The sequence below is a fragment of the Ahaetulla prasina genome, chromosome 2 (genome assembly GCF_028640845.1).
Source record: "Ahaetulla prasina isolate Xishuangbanna chromosome 2, ASM2864084v1, whole genome shotgun sequence".
Classification (NCBI taxonomy): Eukaryota; Metazoa; Chordata; class Lepidosauria; order Squamata; family Colubridae; genus Ahaetulla; species Ahaetulla prasina.
Window position 1 is genome coordinate 231,164,589 of NC_080540.1, and position 16,247 is coordinate 231,180,835.

Consider the following 16,247-nt stretch of genomic DNA (forward strand, 5'->3'; position numbering starts at 1 on the left):
TTATTAAAATCAGAGTTAAACAACATGAATGCCACATGTTTTCCTTCACTTCCAACTGATTCTTATTCTCTGTATCAGATGGTTATCTAAATTGAAGGGTTGTGGTGATGGTTAGGATCAGTAGTAAGGGACTCCCAACTGTAATTATATACCCAGCCTTTCTCTCATGCAGCTCAAAATGGCAAGTCCACCCAAATTCAGCAAAACTGGCATTTGATTTGCTTTAGGATTCAATAAAGGACAAATGTAGCCTGAGATAGCCCCAAAACCCTTCAGCAGTATTATATGGACTTGGAATTCTTTTAAAAATTAAACCACTGTGCTGTTTGCATTTGCTGATATGTGCCAATTGCAGTTGGAAAAAAGAGACGAAGGTTTATAAAACGTACATCCAAAATAGTTATGTAATATGAGCAGATTCAAATACAGCAGGAACCAGAAGATTGATTTCAAGAGGTAACCATTAGCAAAAGCGAACTGTTTATTTGATAATCATATATGAGTGCTTTTGCCAAGCTCATACAAAAGAACAGGAAATTAACACCTCTAGAATACAAGTGAGCATTTTTTGTAACTGTGTATTTTATCATTTATTTTGCACAGCACTACAAATCTATTTAAATGGGCAAATAAAATTTGAATAAGGTTCATAAATTGTTAATTTAATTCAGGCATTATGATTCCCCCCCTCTTTTTCTAACCGAAACCATTTTAAATTTTCTAAATTACTGTTCATAACTGTTAAAGGTAGCTAAAAATGAAATCAAAATTAAACAGAGAATATAGTCTGTTACAAAGCGTTTCACAACACAACTGGCTTAGTTTGGCCTAATAACCGACATGGCTCTGTAGCGCCATTATGAATTCTTCTGTGGAATTTTGATTGTGACTGTCTTGACTTCTGTATATTCGTGAAGGCCGTATTCACCCCTTCAAAAAAAAAAAAAAAAAAAAAAAAGAGAAATGACATAAGAATAAGTTCTTGAAATAATGTTTGTATCCAGACTGTCCTGTATTTTTTCCCCCATGGGCTATAAATACTGCAAGATAGTAAAATTGTCTGATACTATTTTAGGAGGGGGACTGCTAATACGTAAAAATGAAACCAAGCTCTCCTGGGAGCATGTGGACAAGTTGCTTGATTCTTGGATATTGAATAGATCAGGGGGTATCAAACTCGCAACATCACGGTGGCATCATGTGACGTATCATAACTTTTCTTCCCTTCGCTAAACCGGCATGGGGGTGGCCAGATGCGTCATGCACTGGGCCCCGAGTTTGACAGCCCTGGAGTAGACCATCAGAACAACTAACATGTTACTAGTTTACCAAAGCAGACAATGAACCTGAACACCAGAGGAAGAAGAGTAAAAATGCCGTTTATTTTCCCCCCAGCAACTTCTGAATAAAAAATGAAATCATTTCTACTAAAAATGGCTCATGGATATCATAGAATGAAAGGATGTGCTGGAGCATCACACAAGGTAACGCTTCCTTCAGGGGTGAAATCCGACCCGTTCGGACCGGTTCGGGTGAACCACTAGGGATTATGGGCATCAGTTCACTGAACCGGTAGTAATTACCCCTCCTTGGCCCCACCCACGCCCGGCCAGCCGCCGCTCACCTCTTCCAGCCACTCAATATTCCACAGAATTCAATGTTAAATGCAGCAGAGAGAATGCTAACTTTTCTCCCTCCAGTCACAACGGAACTGCTGCAGCCTGTCTCTTTTAAGGTAGTCCCCAGGAGGGAAGGGGACGGGAAGCAGCTGGAATGGAGACTTTTTTGTGAAAGGCGGGAAAATGGGGAAGGGGATTTTCCTGCCTGTCATCCATTCCTCAATCTCAGCACAGACTGAGAGAAGGATCCTAGGCAGGAATATTCCCCTCCCCATTTTCCTGCCATTTATTTTTAATTTTTTTTAATTTTTATTTATTTGATTTTTATACCGCCCTTCTCCCGAAGGACTCAGGGTGGTGTACAGGCAAAATAAAACAAACAATACAAAGTACAATTTAAAATGCGATTTAAAAAACTTATTTAAATTAGCCTGGAAATTTAAAATTTACCATACATTAAAACCCCATTTAAAATTGATAAAAATTTGACATTAAAATTCAATTCAAGCCAGCCCCGCGCGGATGAAAAGGTGTGTCTTCAGTTCGCGGCGGAAAGTCCGAAGGTCAGGTATTTGGCGTAAACCCGGGGGAAGCTCGTTCCAGAGTGTGGGAGCCCCCACAGAGAAGGCCCTTCCCCTGGGGGCCGCCAGCCGACATTGTTTGGCGGACGGCACCCTGAGAAGTCCCTCTCTGTGAGAGCGTACGGGTCGGTGGGAGGCATGTGGTAACAGCAGGCGGTCCCGTAAGTACCCAGGCCCTAAGCCATGGAGCGCTTTAAAGGTCGTAACCAACACCTTAAAGTGCACTCGAAAGGCCACAGGTAGCCAGTGCAGTCTGCGCAGGAGCGGTGTTACATGGGAGCTGCGCGTAGCTCCCTCTATCACCCGCGCAGCTGCATTCTGGACTAACTGAAGCCTCCGAGTGCACTTCAAGGGGAGCCCCATGTAGAGAGCATTACAATAATCCAAGCGAGAGGTAACGAGCGCATGAGTGACTGTGCATAAGGCATCCCGATCAAGGAAGGGGCGCAACTGCCGAACCAGGCGGACCTGGTGGAAGGCCCTCCTGGAGACGGCCGTCAAATGATCTTCAAATGACAGCCGATCATCCAGGAGGACACCTAAGTTGCGCACCCTGTCCTTTGGGGCCAGTAACTCGCCTCCAACAGCCAGCCGCGGCTGCAGCTGACTGAATCGGGATGCCGGCATCCACAGCCACTCCGTCTTGGAGGGATTAAGCTTGAGCCTGTTTCTCCCCATCCAGACCCGTACGGCTTCCAAACACCGGGACAGCACTTCAACAACTTCATTGGGGTGGCCCGGGGTGGAAAAGTACAGCTGGGTGTCATCAGCGTACTGTTGGTATCTCACCCCGAAGCCACTGATGATCTCACCCAACGGCTTCATGTAGATGTTGAACAGCAGGGACGAGAGAATTGACCCCTGCGGGACCCCACAAGTGAGGCACCTCGCGGTCGACCTCTGCCCCCCTGTCAACACCGTCTGCGACCGGTCGGAGAGATAGGAGGAGAACCACCGATACACGGTGCCTCCCACTCCCAATCCCCCCAACTGGCGCAGCAAGATACCATGGTCGATGGTATCAAAAGCCGCTGAGAGGTCTAATAGGACCAGGGCAGAGGAATAACCCCTGTCCCTAGCCCGCCAGAGATCATCCACCAATGCGACCAAAGCTGTCTCCGTGCTGTATCCGGGTCGAAAGCCGGACTGGAACGGGTCTAGATAGACGGCTTCATCCAGGTATTGGGGTAGCTGTCGCGCCACAGCACTCTCTACAACCTTCGCAATGAAGCGAAGGTTGGAGACTGGACAATAATTACCCAAAATAGCTGGGTCCAGGGAGGGCTTCTTGAGGAGGGGTCTCACCACCGCCTCTTTCAAGGCGGCAGGGAAAACCCCTTCCAACAGAGAAGCGTTGATAATCCTCTGGAGCCAGCCTCGTGTCACCTCCTGAGTGGCCAGTACCAGCCAGGAAGGACACGGGTCCAGTAAACATGTCATGGCGTGAAGCCTCCCCAACAACCTGTCCACGTCCTCGGGAGCCACAGGGTCAAACTCATCCCAAACCGGCTCAACAAGACGTGTCTCCTCTCCCTCGCTTGGATCATCCCAATTTTGGTCCAGACTGTCCCGGAGCTGAGCGATTTTATCGTATAGATAACCACTAAACTCCTCAGCTCGTCCCTGCAAAGGGTCATCCCGCACCTCCTGGTGAAGGAGGGAGCGGGTCACCCGAAACAGGGCGGCCGGGCGGTTATCTGCCGACGCAATGAGGGTGGAGGCGTAAGAACGCCTCGCCTCCCTCATTGCCACTAGATAGGTCCTAGAATGGGACCTAACTAGTGTCCGATCAGCTTCAGAACAACTGGACCTCCAGGTGCTCTCTAGGCATCTTCTCCGGCGTTTCATCTCCCTCAGCCCCTCGGAGAACCAAGGTGCCGGACGAGATCTACGCTGGGTCAGAGGCCGCAAAGGCACGACACGGTCCAAGGCCCCAGCCGCGGCCTGTTCCCAGGCCACGACTAGTTCCTCAGTCATGCCGTGGGCCAGATCCTCAGGAAATGGCCCAAGCTCCATCAGGAACCTCTCGGGGTCCATCAGGCACCTGGGACGGAACCAACATATAGGTTCCGTCTCCCTGCGATGGTGAGTGGCGGTTCGGAAGTCTAGGCGAAGGAGAAAATGATCGGACCATGACATTGGTTCTGTTACTAAATCATCTAATTCCAGATCATTTAACCACTGTCCAGAGATATAAATCAGATCCAGCGTGCCTCCCCCCATGTGCGTAGGGCCATCATTTACTCGAATCAAGTCCAAGGCCGTCATGGAAGCCTGGAACTCCCGAGCTGCCGTCGATAACAAGCCAGCTGATGGAAGGTTGAAATCCCCCATGACTATAAGTCTGGGGGTCTCAACCGCCACAGCGGCAAGTACCTCCAACAGCTCAGGCAGGGCTGTGGTCACGCAGCAAGGAGCCAGGTACGCGATCAACAAGCCCAACTGATTCCTATGGCCCCACCGCACATAGAGGGATTCACAGCCGGCAATCTGAGGAACAGTGGCCTCCCTCGGCTCTAGATCTTCCTTAATAACAACCGCCACCCCCCCACCCCTACCTTGGGCCCTCGGCTGATGAAATGCTCGGAAACCTGGAGGGCACAGCTCAACAAGGGGAACCCCCCCCTCTGGACCCAACCAGGTCTCCGTAATGCCCATCAGGTCCGCGGACTCCCCCTGAATAAGATCGCAAATCAGGGGAGCTTTATTAACCATGGACCGGGCATTACACAACATCAGCCGAAGATCCAAGCTCTGAGGATCATGGCCGCCTTAGGAACGGGTAGGGACTGGGGGGCCGGAGCACGTGATTGCTTTCAGACATCGAACACGTGCTCCCAACTCTCGATACGCCCCCCCCTCCGCCATATCTGCCTCTCCCACTTACCGTACAGATCGAACAACTCTCTAATCCTGGAACAGAGCCCTCCCCCCCTGCCTTCAGACCAGATGAAGTAGTGCCGCGAACAAGCACAGGGGCTGGATCCCTCCCCGACGGGTTCTCTCCCCAGCCCGTCAAATCCCTCCCCCACCCTCCCTTAAAATTCCCATTAAAACTCCCTTAAAAATCTATTAAAACAATTAATTAAAAACCCTGAGTCTCCTATTTTGGCATGCCATCTCGGGGTTCCAAAACCCGTCCTCAAGATGGGCCTCGATAGTGTGGAGGCCAAACCCGAGAGAGGGGAATCTCGCAGGGCAAGAAGGTCAGCCGCTGTAAATGTCCGCATGATAAGAGTCCGGCGAGCAGACCCATCCTGGACCTGTCAAGATGAAAATTGACACACCAGTAATTCCGGGTGAAAGACAGACGAGATATAGTTCTTAGGCGGTGGATGAAAAACCGCCATGATTAAGTCAGAGCACCAACCCCTCATATCCCGAGGGGTGGTCTATGGACGAGGGGAGGGGGAAAAGGATGAAGTCCTACAATAGTCAAGCTAGGATTGTCCAGGACCATCCTCAGTTCACCCAACTGGGGCCAAAGATCTTCCAAAGGTCCCCTTGCAGCCAGCCCATTTGTGACAAGGAATGGCTGGGAGGGGAGGGGCCGGTGAGGAGCCCCTTGATGTGAGTGATGTCGAGCTGGCCACGCCCACCCAGTCACATGACCTCCCCCCAACAAGCCACATCCATAGAACCAGTAGGAGAAATCTTTTAATTTCACCCCTGGCTTCCTTCCTATTTCTTCTTCATAAACACAATAGAAGAGTTTAAAACTACATAGTGTGAAGATAAATCTGCAAACAAAAATGTACAGTAACAATCCCATTATTTTAATACAAAGAATCACACAAATGATTTATGAATGCTAACATTTCTCTGTGTGTCATAGCCTGGTGGCTATACTTACAGCTCACGTCCATTTCCTGACATTTTGAATCCCCCAAAAGGAGTTTGAGCAGACATTGCACTATAGCAGTTAACCCTGAAGAAAAAGAAGAAAAGATAAAGGCAACTTATACAAGGGGTAGAATTCTAAGTAGAATGGCCAGCTTAATTCAGTCATAAGAGATTGTCCTACATATAGAATTTTTACATTTGTAAAGAAACTCTGGTCCCACTTGTCCCAAGCTACCATTTGTAACTTTTAAAATCCTTACTCAACATAGCAGTGACTCAGCATGTTTAAGGGGCCGTAATAGCTCAGGCTGTTAGAAGACTGTTATTAGAACACAGCAGCCTGCAATTACTGCAGGTTCAAGCCCGGCCCGAGGTTGACTCAGACTTCCATCCTTTATAAGGTAGGTAAAATGAGGACCCAGATTGTTGGGGGGGCAATAAGTTGACTTTGTAAATATACAAATAGAACGAGACTATTGCCTTATACACTGTAAGCCGCCCTGGGTCTTCGGAGAAGGGCGGGGTATAAATGTAAATAAATAAATAAATAAATAAATAAATAAATAAATGTTTGTTCTAATATTTATGTTACAAAATATCTGTAGAGAGTAAGGAAGGTGGACTTGGGGAAATCGTGCAGAGTTGTTGCTTAGGAAAAAGGAACTCTTGCCTTCTGGCAGCTCTTCTCATGCATGCATTAGGAATAGGCTCCTCCTGTTCCTCTGCCTCACTACTATCAGTCTCTGGAGGCTCTGGAATCCGCACCTCACTCCCCGATGGCCCTGGCCTCACCTCAGCCTCATCGCTGTCCGACTCTGTTGCCAGCTCCGCAGGCTGCTGGCGGACCACAACACTTGTGTTTTTGGGGGTGAAGACTGTCCTAGTGCACCTATGTGCTTATTTGCCAGATATGAGTCTCCAGGCTCATTTCAGCTTCCACAGGCCTCTAAAACATGAACTTTTATTTTACCAAAACTATGTTTGCAGGATTATATTGGTGATGTGAGAAAGGACCAACTTTGCAGAGGCACTAAAACTGCTGAATTCCCTTCCAAGTACAATTTGGCTCAAAGAAGAATACATACCAGACAGTTCCAGCCTGAAGTGCAGCTGCAAATGTCAGTGCTTTATCAATGTCTTTGGTAAATACTGCAGCTGCTAGACCATAGCGAGTATTGTTTGCTCTCTTGATAACTTCTTCAATAGTTTTGAATTTCATGATTTGCTGGACAGGCCCAAATATCTGTGTCAATGTAAAGGTAACGATAATTATGGAGGTGAAAATCAGGAGGAAAAAAATGAGAAGTTCAGTACGTTATTTAAGATTTTAGATTTGCTCCGAACGTATTTTTTCCTAGTCTATACTTAGTATTCACTTTGTATATTGGTTTGTCTGATGATGTCTTGTTCATTGTTACTGGATTTTATCTTTTGGCTTTGACATTTTGAACCACCCAGGATTGTGTTGCACTTGTACAGTGCCTAAGTCTAATAAAAAAATAAATAAATAGGAAGCACGCATAATGGTGATAAAATGATAATTAAAAAAAAACTTTGGTTAAAAAAATGATAGAGAAGTTTCGATTGCTGTTACCATCCAATTGCAGCCAAAGTACATAGTTTCTACAGGTTTTAATTTCCTGCTTCCAGTATATAGTTAATTTAAATAACTTATATGGCTCTTTCCAACTCCATATACTTGAATCCCCTCCCTCTGACCTAATGATGAATATGGCTATAATAGAAAAATAAAACAGATCCTTTCTAAACAATGTTTTTTCATTAAGAAAAATAAATTATAATCCTGATCATTTCTCACACATGTTTATAGGGATTTGGGGATTTTAAAATCTTCAGCGCTTACTGCAATATGTTTTTCAATCATTCTGCTTGTTTGGGCTGTTGCTAGAAGAAAAGACTTCCATCAGACTCAGATTTTGGGTTCTTATGAAGGCATTAGTTAAGAATATTGTCCCCCAGTCAAAAACTTTGACCAGAAATTGGAAATTAAAGCCAGAGATATATATGGATATGTTGATTCTGTGGATGAGCCTCAGAGATAGTTAAAAAAAAAAAAGACAAGGTATCTAAATGAAGCTCTACCCTTATTTTAACAAGGGTGAAAAGAGGTGGGGATTGAGTGATGCAGTTGCCATCTTGACCTTTGGTTTTTTTTTAACTCCCCAACCTGCAGAAACATCTCTGAGCCCCCTCCCCGAAAAAAGAACCAATGGTATCACTGGTTCCTCTAAACAGTACCTCTTTAAGAGGAACCATCCATAGGGCTTCGGACAGTGGTGGGATTCAAGCAATTTAACAACCGGTTCTCTGCCCTAATGATTTCTTCCAACAACCAGTTTGCCAAACTGCTCAGAAAGGTAACAACCGGTTCTCCCGAAGTGGTGCAAACTGGTTGAATCCCACTACTGGCTTCGGAGCTACTAGCAAGTGACACAAGTTAAGTTAAAAGTGATTTCTTTTCCCCTCAAGTTCTAAAGTGGCAGTTTCATAACTCAGAGCTTATGCTTTAAAGACACTTCAGGTGGTCATCTAACCCTATCTTCCTTTGGGCAACATTTCTCACTAAATGAGGCTATTGTAACTGAATAGATCTAAGTCTCTATTGAGCTAGATACCTATTCTCTTTCCTTTAATAAGGAGTGTGGGGTAGGGAAATCTGGTGCAATATAGATCAGGTGTCTCCAACCTTGGTCCCTTTAAGACTTGTGGACTTCAACTCCCAGAGTCCCTCAGCCAGCAAAACTGGCTGAGGAACTCTGGGAGTTGAAGTCCACAAGTCTTAAAGGGACCAAGGTTGGAGACCCCTGATATAGATAGTCCTTGAATTACAACCATAAAATTTCCTTTACTAAGCGAGATACTTGTTAAGTGAGTTTTGCCCTATTTTATGACCTTTCTTGCCACAGTAGTTAAGTGAATCCCTGCAGTTGTTCAGTTAGTAACACAGTTGTTAAGTGAATCTGGCTTCCCCATTGACTTTGCTTGTCAGAAGGTCGCGAAAGGGGATCACGTGACCCAGGGACACTGCCGCCGCCATAAATATGAACCAGTTGCCAAGCATTTGAAATGTTGGGATCACATGACCGTGGGGATGCTGCAAGGGTCGTATGTATGAAGAATGGTCATAAGTCGCTTTTTTCCACTTTTTGGGAATGGTTGCTAAATGAATGACTGTACCCTGAGGACTACCTGCACCGTGAAACATTTCTAAACTGATCCACAATTGACCATCTAATTCCACAGTGAAAATGGGAGAACCTGTGATCATCTTGCAGGAACTCAGCAGGGCAATTTGCTTTCTGCTACTAGATGTTAGTATTTCCCATAGAAACATTCTGCACAGTTGACTCTGTGAAATAACTTCTGTTACTCCAGCTTCAGATAAGAATCTTCGGTTTATCCTGGCTGGATCACATTATTCTTTGAAATGAATTAATGGTTACAGCGTTGAAGTGCAATGGGAAGGTCATGATTTAACTCAGCTACACATCTCACATGATCTTCATAGTTGTATCTCCATCTATCACACCACCATGGGATGTGATGCGGTTAACACGGGGATGAGGAGAATCATGCCACTGGCTTCCTTGGATTTAACAGTGAGATAAAAATAGCTTGTGCCCTTTTGAAGCTACTTCTGGGCAAAATCAGCTGGGATTCTCAGTTTCTCAAAAGAAATTCAGGGGAAAAGAATTCCAAGGTGTCCCCCTTTTCTTTTTTGGAATCACTGGCCTAGGACACGGGTGGACAATGTTGGCCCCTTTACATCCCGTGAACTTCAACTCCTAGAATTCCTGAGCCAGCATGGCTGACTTGGGAATTCTGGAAGTTGAAGTTCCCAGATCTTATAAGGCAGGGGTCTCCAACTTTAGCAACTTTAAGACTTGTGGACTTCAACTCCCAGAATTCCTCAGCCAGCTTTGCTGGCTGAGGAACTCTGGGAGTTGAAGTCCACAAGTCTTAAAGTTGCTAAGGTTGGAGACCCCTGGTATAAGGCATCATAGATGTCCACATCTGGTCCAGGAAAACACTTCTTGATTGCTGAAAGCATCTCTTGACACTAGATAACTCTGAATAACTAATTAATTACGATACACAGAATTCAACTCTGGCTGGAAAAAAAAATCTGTTTGCATACCCTCTAATCCTGCCTGTTTGCTTATTAAAAAAGCATGTTGTGTTTCAGCTACTGGGCCCGAATGCCCAGCATGCTGCATCAACTCACCTCCTCTTTGGCGATGCGCATGTCATCGGTAACATCAGAGAAAACCGTCGGCTGAATGAAGAAGCCTTTGTCTCCTCCGGGGCCTCCTCCACATTCCAGCTTGGCGCCTTCTTTTTCCCCACTCTCAATTAGTGCAAGTATTTTATCATACTGCTCCTTATCAATCTGGATGGAAAATATTGCACTGATAAGTCACTTCCCAGCCACTTCTGGGGCTTTAGGATTACAAAGCAGGAACAAATGCATATATGGGGGAAATGAAGCAATAATTTGCTATCGAGATGTTGGCTTAAGGCCAGCACTTTTCATGAAGTTCAGTAATTAGGATTTAAAGAACAGAAGGGTGGTTGTTGTTTTTTTAAAAAAAAGAAAAACCCTATTACGCTACAAGTGTTCTCATGGACTGGATCTTTCTTAGACTCTTTTCATATTAATTCCTCTCGTATTGTTTTAATTTGGTAGGCTATTTTCTGAAGCACAATGCCTGTGCTTGCACGAGTGTCATTCTCCAGATTTCTATTTTGTAGAAGTCATAGTAATTTAAAACCCAATTCACAACTGTAGCTATATGAAAGGTTTAACAAGGTATCTCCCTAAGAATTTAACAAGGTTCCAAGAAAACAATTGCAGTCATTTTGCACATACCTTAACTGGAAGCATTAGGTATTACCCACATTAAAAAAATGCTTAGCTCATTAATCAAGGTGCTTTGCAAAGCTATATCAGAGAGGATAGTATTTGTTCCTTCCTTACGGGAGGCTTGTTGGAATCGTTGTTAGAGATTTGTTTGCTAGGGGAATTGATTTAGAACAGGTGATGTGATTTTAAGCTTTATTTATTTATTTATAAAATTTATTGGCTATCCATCTTACCACAGATTAACCCTGGGTACCTGACAGTCACACCTAAGCTAAAACATAAAAAGTTAAAAACATACATTAAAACCAAGGACACACAGGGAGGGTAGAGGCGGAGTGTGGTGGGAGGGAGGTGGGATCTGTTATTAACCACATCCATTGCATTGATTCCTCTGCTGGGGCTTCAAGCTGATTGGCAGAGCCATGTCTTTAGGCCCTTACGAAAAGATAGGAGGGTGACGGGGGTCAACGTCACATTGGGGGGGGGGAGATGTTCCAAAGGGCAGGGCCACAGCAGAGAAGGCCCTCCTCCTGGACCCTGCCAACTGGAAAAAGTGCTGACGGGACCCGCAGCATGCCTTCTCTGCCAACACAACTGGTACAGGCCCATCCCAGTGGGGTTAGACGGCCCCTCAAGTAACCTGGACCCATGCCATGAAGGGCTTTAAAGGTGATCACCAACACCTTGAATTGCACCCAGAAGCAGACTGGTAATCAATGCAGCTCACGGACCAGTGGTGTTACCAGGGCCGTTCTTGGAGCCCCCACAACTACTCGCACTGCTGCACTCTGCACCAGCTATAGCTTCTGAATGCTCTTCAAGGGTAGCCTCATGTAGAACGCATTATAGTAATCCAGCCGTGAGATGACTAGGGACTGAATGACTGAGCGTTGTATGAAGGCCTACTTCAACTTATCAAGAATGCCAGATAGAAACTGCTGAACAAAACATCTGGAAACTGTTTGACACATGAATAATTAAGTATATGGAAAGAAGGCTCAAACTAATGTCACATATTTTTATAATCCACTCCTTGCCCGAGTATCGATCTGAGGAGTTATTTATAAATAACTCTCCATAAAGCCACCAGGATTGTAGACCACACTTAACTATAGGTAGTCCTTATGAGCACAGTTGGGACTGGAACCTGTCTTGCTAAGGGATGCAGTGCTTAAATGAGTCACACACAACCTTTTTGCCAGAGTTCTAAAGCAAATCAACATGGATGTTAATCAAATCACAGGCTCCTTGGACAAATCCAGCTTCTCCCATTGGCTTTGTTCATTGGAAGCCACCTGGGAAGGTGCCAATAGGGATCACGTGCCCTGAGATACTGCAACTGACATTAATACATCCTGGTTGCCAAGTACTTGAATTTTGATCATGTGACCATGGGGACGCTGAAATGGTCATAAGAGTGAGGTTGTAAGTCACTTTTAGTACTATCTTAACTTCAAACGGTCATTAAATGAATGGTTATAAACAGTGGTGGGATTCAGCCAGTTCGCACCACTTCGGGAGAACCGGTTGTTAACTTTCTGAGCAGTTTAGTGAACTAGTTGCTGGAAGAAATCATTAGGGAAGAGAACTGGTTGTTAAATTATTTGAATACCACCACTGAGAACTACCTGTGTAGATTCATTTGTTTCATCATGAATTAAATTCCCAGAGTTCTCAGACTGAATTGGAAGTCAATGTTCCAAGTTCCAAGGGTGCCAGGTTGAGGAAGGCTGTGGCAGTGGCATGAAATTTGCAGTTCCCAATGCTGATCCCAATCCTGCCTCAATTGCTTCCTTTTCAAGGCACTGTTAGCCACCTGACTCATTTATTTATTTATTTATTTATTTATTTGTTTATTTATTTATTTATTTATTTGAATTTATATTGCCGCCTATTCAAACCTGGTGACTCAAGGCGGCTTACAGGAATATAAAAACCTCATATATATAAAACAATAAAACTAATAAAAGAGAATATTCAAATAATAAATTAATACAATAATACAATAAGCCCCCACCCCGGTGACAACACATCACACCAGCTGTTTAATGGGTTCCATCCCGCTCTGCATTCCCCAGGTCCACTGGCAGAACCTATACGGGAGAGTGACAACACCCAACAGATTGTATATACTTTCAGCTACTCTGGCTACTAGATTGACAGCAGGTTTCACCTCCCCTTCTCTCCTCCACTCTCTGCTCCCCACTCACCCATCTATTTTTAACTAATGTTGATGTATTTTCTCTGTTTTCCTTTTTGTGGTTTATTTTATTTTTCTATTATTTTATTTTATTGTTTTACTTTTTATTTCTTCATTTTTTTAAAATTATTTTAGGCCATTTAGAGTATCTCTATATGGAATGAATAGCAAATAAAATATAAAAACAACAACAACAACAACTTGTACTTGGACAAAATTAAGGGGGAAATGCTACTTTACTATTCATAAGTAAAGGGCAACTTGTATGTATTTCATTTGTGGGCTGGACGTCAAATGAAGGCAACATAATGGAATATAAATATTATTGCCAGGGCGTGTTTATACAAAATCTGGATGAAAGCAGGGAAAGGCCCATTGATTTATTTCAGGGAGGACAGGCCAAATATTACTGTTTCCACATTCCAAATGTTTTCAGCTCCCTAATCACTGAAAAATATACATTCTGCACAAAATATCCAGCATTTTCGATGTGGACTGACTGCGCATTTGTGAAGTTATGTCCTTGCATCTTTTCAAAGAGTTGTCGAAGTTTCTAAGTAGAAATCTTGGTTAAATGACAGAAATAACCAAGCTTCTGTCATGCTGTCAGAAACAGAGTAATAGATAATGGCACTGCTACCATCCTACTTTTAATAAGCAGACTGGTTCAGAAAAACCATCTGTCAGGAAAATGTTCTTTGTGAAGACAATCTGTGCCTGCTTGTCAAAGAATCACACATAGGGTGGGACTCTGCACCCGGTTAGGGTTAGGTTGAGCAATTGGTTCTCAAATCTAATGAAGCTCAGTTGCCTGAAGGCAGCTAGAGCAAGTTCAGCAGGTGTGCAGAAGAAAACAGGAAGCTGAAATCTCAGAGAACCAGGAAATTGGGACAGCCTCAAAGAGACAGGTAAGTGTTATGTGAAAATCAAATGAGGAATTGAATTCCATTGGCAATGCTTTCATATACAAAGACTATTCAAAGGAAAGGAGCTAATCACCATATTAAGAGCCATATTAAACTTTTTTAAAAGTACTTTGGCAAGCAATAAGGCTTCAGTCAAGCTTCCAGGAATCTTGCATTTCGGCTGATTCTTGACTCTGGCAACTCTGATTTAAAAAACAACAACAAACCAATGATATTGTGATTAATTAAAACTTACCTGAGGACCTTGATTTACTCCAGGAGACAGAGGATTTCCTAGAATGCTTTTCTTGGCTCTTTCCACACTCCTACGCACAAATTCATTGTAGATTTTGTCTTCCACGAAAATCCTAGATCCAGCTATGCAGCACTGCCCCTGATGGTAGAACACACCAATGTGTGCAAATTCCACAGCGCTATCCACTGCAAAGATAAGTATTCCTGTTATCTCTCGATTAACGTTTACTTTTAAAGAAAGTAAATCCCGAGTAAATGATCCACTCACAGTCAGCATCTGCAAAAATGATATTGGGGCTTTTCCCTCCAAGTTCCAGAGTGACCCTTTTCAGATTACTCTTTCCAGCAGCTTCTTTAATCATTTTACCCACCTGAAGGGAATACAAATGAAACATTGAGACAGGAAACAGGAAATGGGATGGAAATTTAAATGTAATTGCCTTCTGAAAAAAAGATTTGTGAGGTGACCACAGCTCTTTTTTGGCAGTGGTTGTAGCTGTTTGGACCACTTCCCTTCACTTCAGATCCTAGTCCCATAATTTAGCCATGAACTTTTGTACTGCACCATGGTCATTTTTGGTTCTGGCAGTGGATATGGCTCCTAACATAATGTCCCTAAAGCACGGATGAACAGCTGCGGCAACTTTATGATTCATGGACTTCAACTCCAAGAATTCCTGAGCCAGTGGAAGTCCACAGGTCATAAAGTTTTCAGAGTTGCCCACCCCTAAAATGACAAAGTCACTTGGGGGAAAGAAGAGTTTCTCATTCCTCATTGACATCCTTTGGGTCACTGTCAATCATCCCCGGAAAAGAAAGACACTAAACAGAGCCGGACCCTTTTAAGGGAAAGTGCCAAATTCAATCTTAGTTGACTTGCAAGAAGTAGGAAATTGCAAATCATAATACTGCCTTGAATAGATAATTTGGGGCTTGAGAAGGAAATATTCTGACTTATAATAAGGCATCTTCCTAAGAGCTATACTTTTTTTAAAATGTGGAATGTGTCCAACAAGATAGAATATAATATACCATATATTCTTTGAATGCTTGAATATATTTTTCAGGTAAAAAGGAATAAAAATGCAGAATGTGATTTTTTCTGCATGATCCCAACACTGATTATCCTTTGCAAATAGTCCTGCTGTTGTTCAGATTGATTATTATCCTCCAAAACTTTTTTGAGGGGATATATTTTATTTGCATTTATTTATAAAATTTGTCATTGTTTTTTCACAATTCAAAGTAATTTGGGGACCCAAGCTGTAGTAAAAAAAAGTTACAATGTAGAATTCCAGAAAATTCAAAATAAGATTTAAAAACTGCATGGCAAAGAAGCATTTGAGATGGCTGCAATCAAGAAATAATTACAGATATATTGTTTAATTCATGTAAAAATGAAAAAGTCAACCCAATTACAGAGAAACAAATTAGGATTTGTCAGAATTGGAATTTAAATTTTTCTATTTCAATTCTTCGTAATATTAAGGAACTACCTCAGTTGAGCCTGTGAATGACACTTTATCTATATCCATGTGATTGGAAATGGCTGCTCCAGCAGTAGGACCATATCCTGGCACAATATTTACCACTCCTGGTGGAAATCCTGCCTGGAAGGAGAGAGTAAAATTTTGTCACCTTTTAGTAGAGCTTTCCCAATTTCTTATATTTTTATTCTTTCTCAAGACCAGATTCCTAAATCATCTCAATCCATGGTATGTATTTGGCTAAAGTATTGTGTGATCTCAACAAATTGTGGCTGGCAAAGTTTGCTTCTATTGAGCCCAAAATTTCTGTTGAATTTTTTTCAAGAATGGTAGTTACTAATGATTTATTATCACCTATTTCTATCACTTAACTTTTATCAACCCTTCTCCTTAATCCTGAATTCACCTCTGCTTCATATTGGCTATTCAATAAGCAAGCCAGTTGCTGATATGGCATTAGAAGGTGACACTT

At 43.4% G+C, this 16,247-nt stretch overlaps 1 protein-coding gene across 2 annotated transcripts in view; it reads right to left on the reverse strand.

The window, feature by feature from the left end:
• Window positions 1-468: 468 nt before the first annotated feature.
• ALDH1A1 (aldehyde dehydrogenase 1 family member A1) overlaps window positions 469-16,247 on the reverse strand; it is a 63,329-nt gene continuing 47,550 nt past the window's right edge. For both annotated transcript variants that reach the window (XM_058169837.1, XM_058169836.1), the window contains 7 exons: window positions 15,785-15,898; window positions 14,557-14,659; window positions 14,290-14,474; window positions 10,290-10,454; window positions 7,129-7,286; window positions 6,054-6,128; window positions 469-930 (listed from right to left, as the gene is read on the reverse strand). In XM_058169837.1, coding sequence (XP_058025820.1) covers window positions 858-930; window positions 6,054-6,128; window positions 7,129-7,286; window positions 10,290-10,454; window positions 14,290-14,474; window positions 14,557-14,659; window positions 15,785-15,898 — 873 coding nt within the window. In that variant the 3' untranslated portion in view covers window positions 469-857. The remainder of the gene's footprint in view (window positions 931-6,053; window positions 6,129-7,128; window positions 7,287-10,289; window positions 10,455-14,289; window positions 14,475-14,556; window positions 14,660-15,784; window positions 15,899-16,247) is intronic.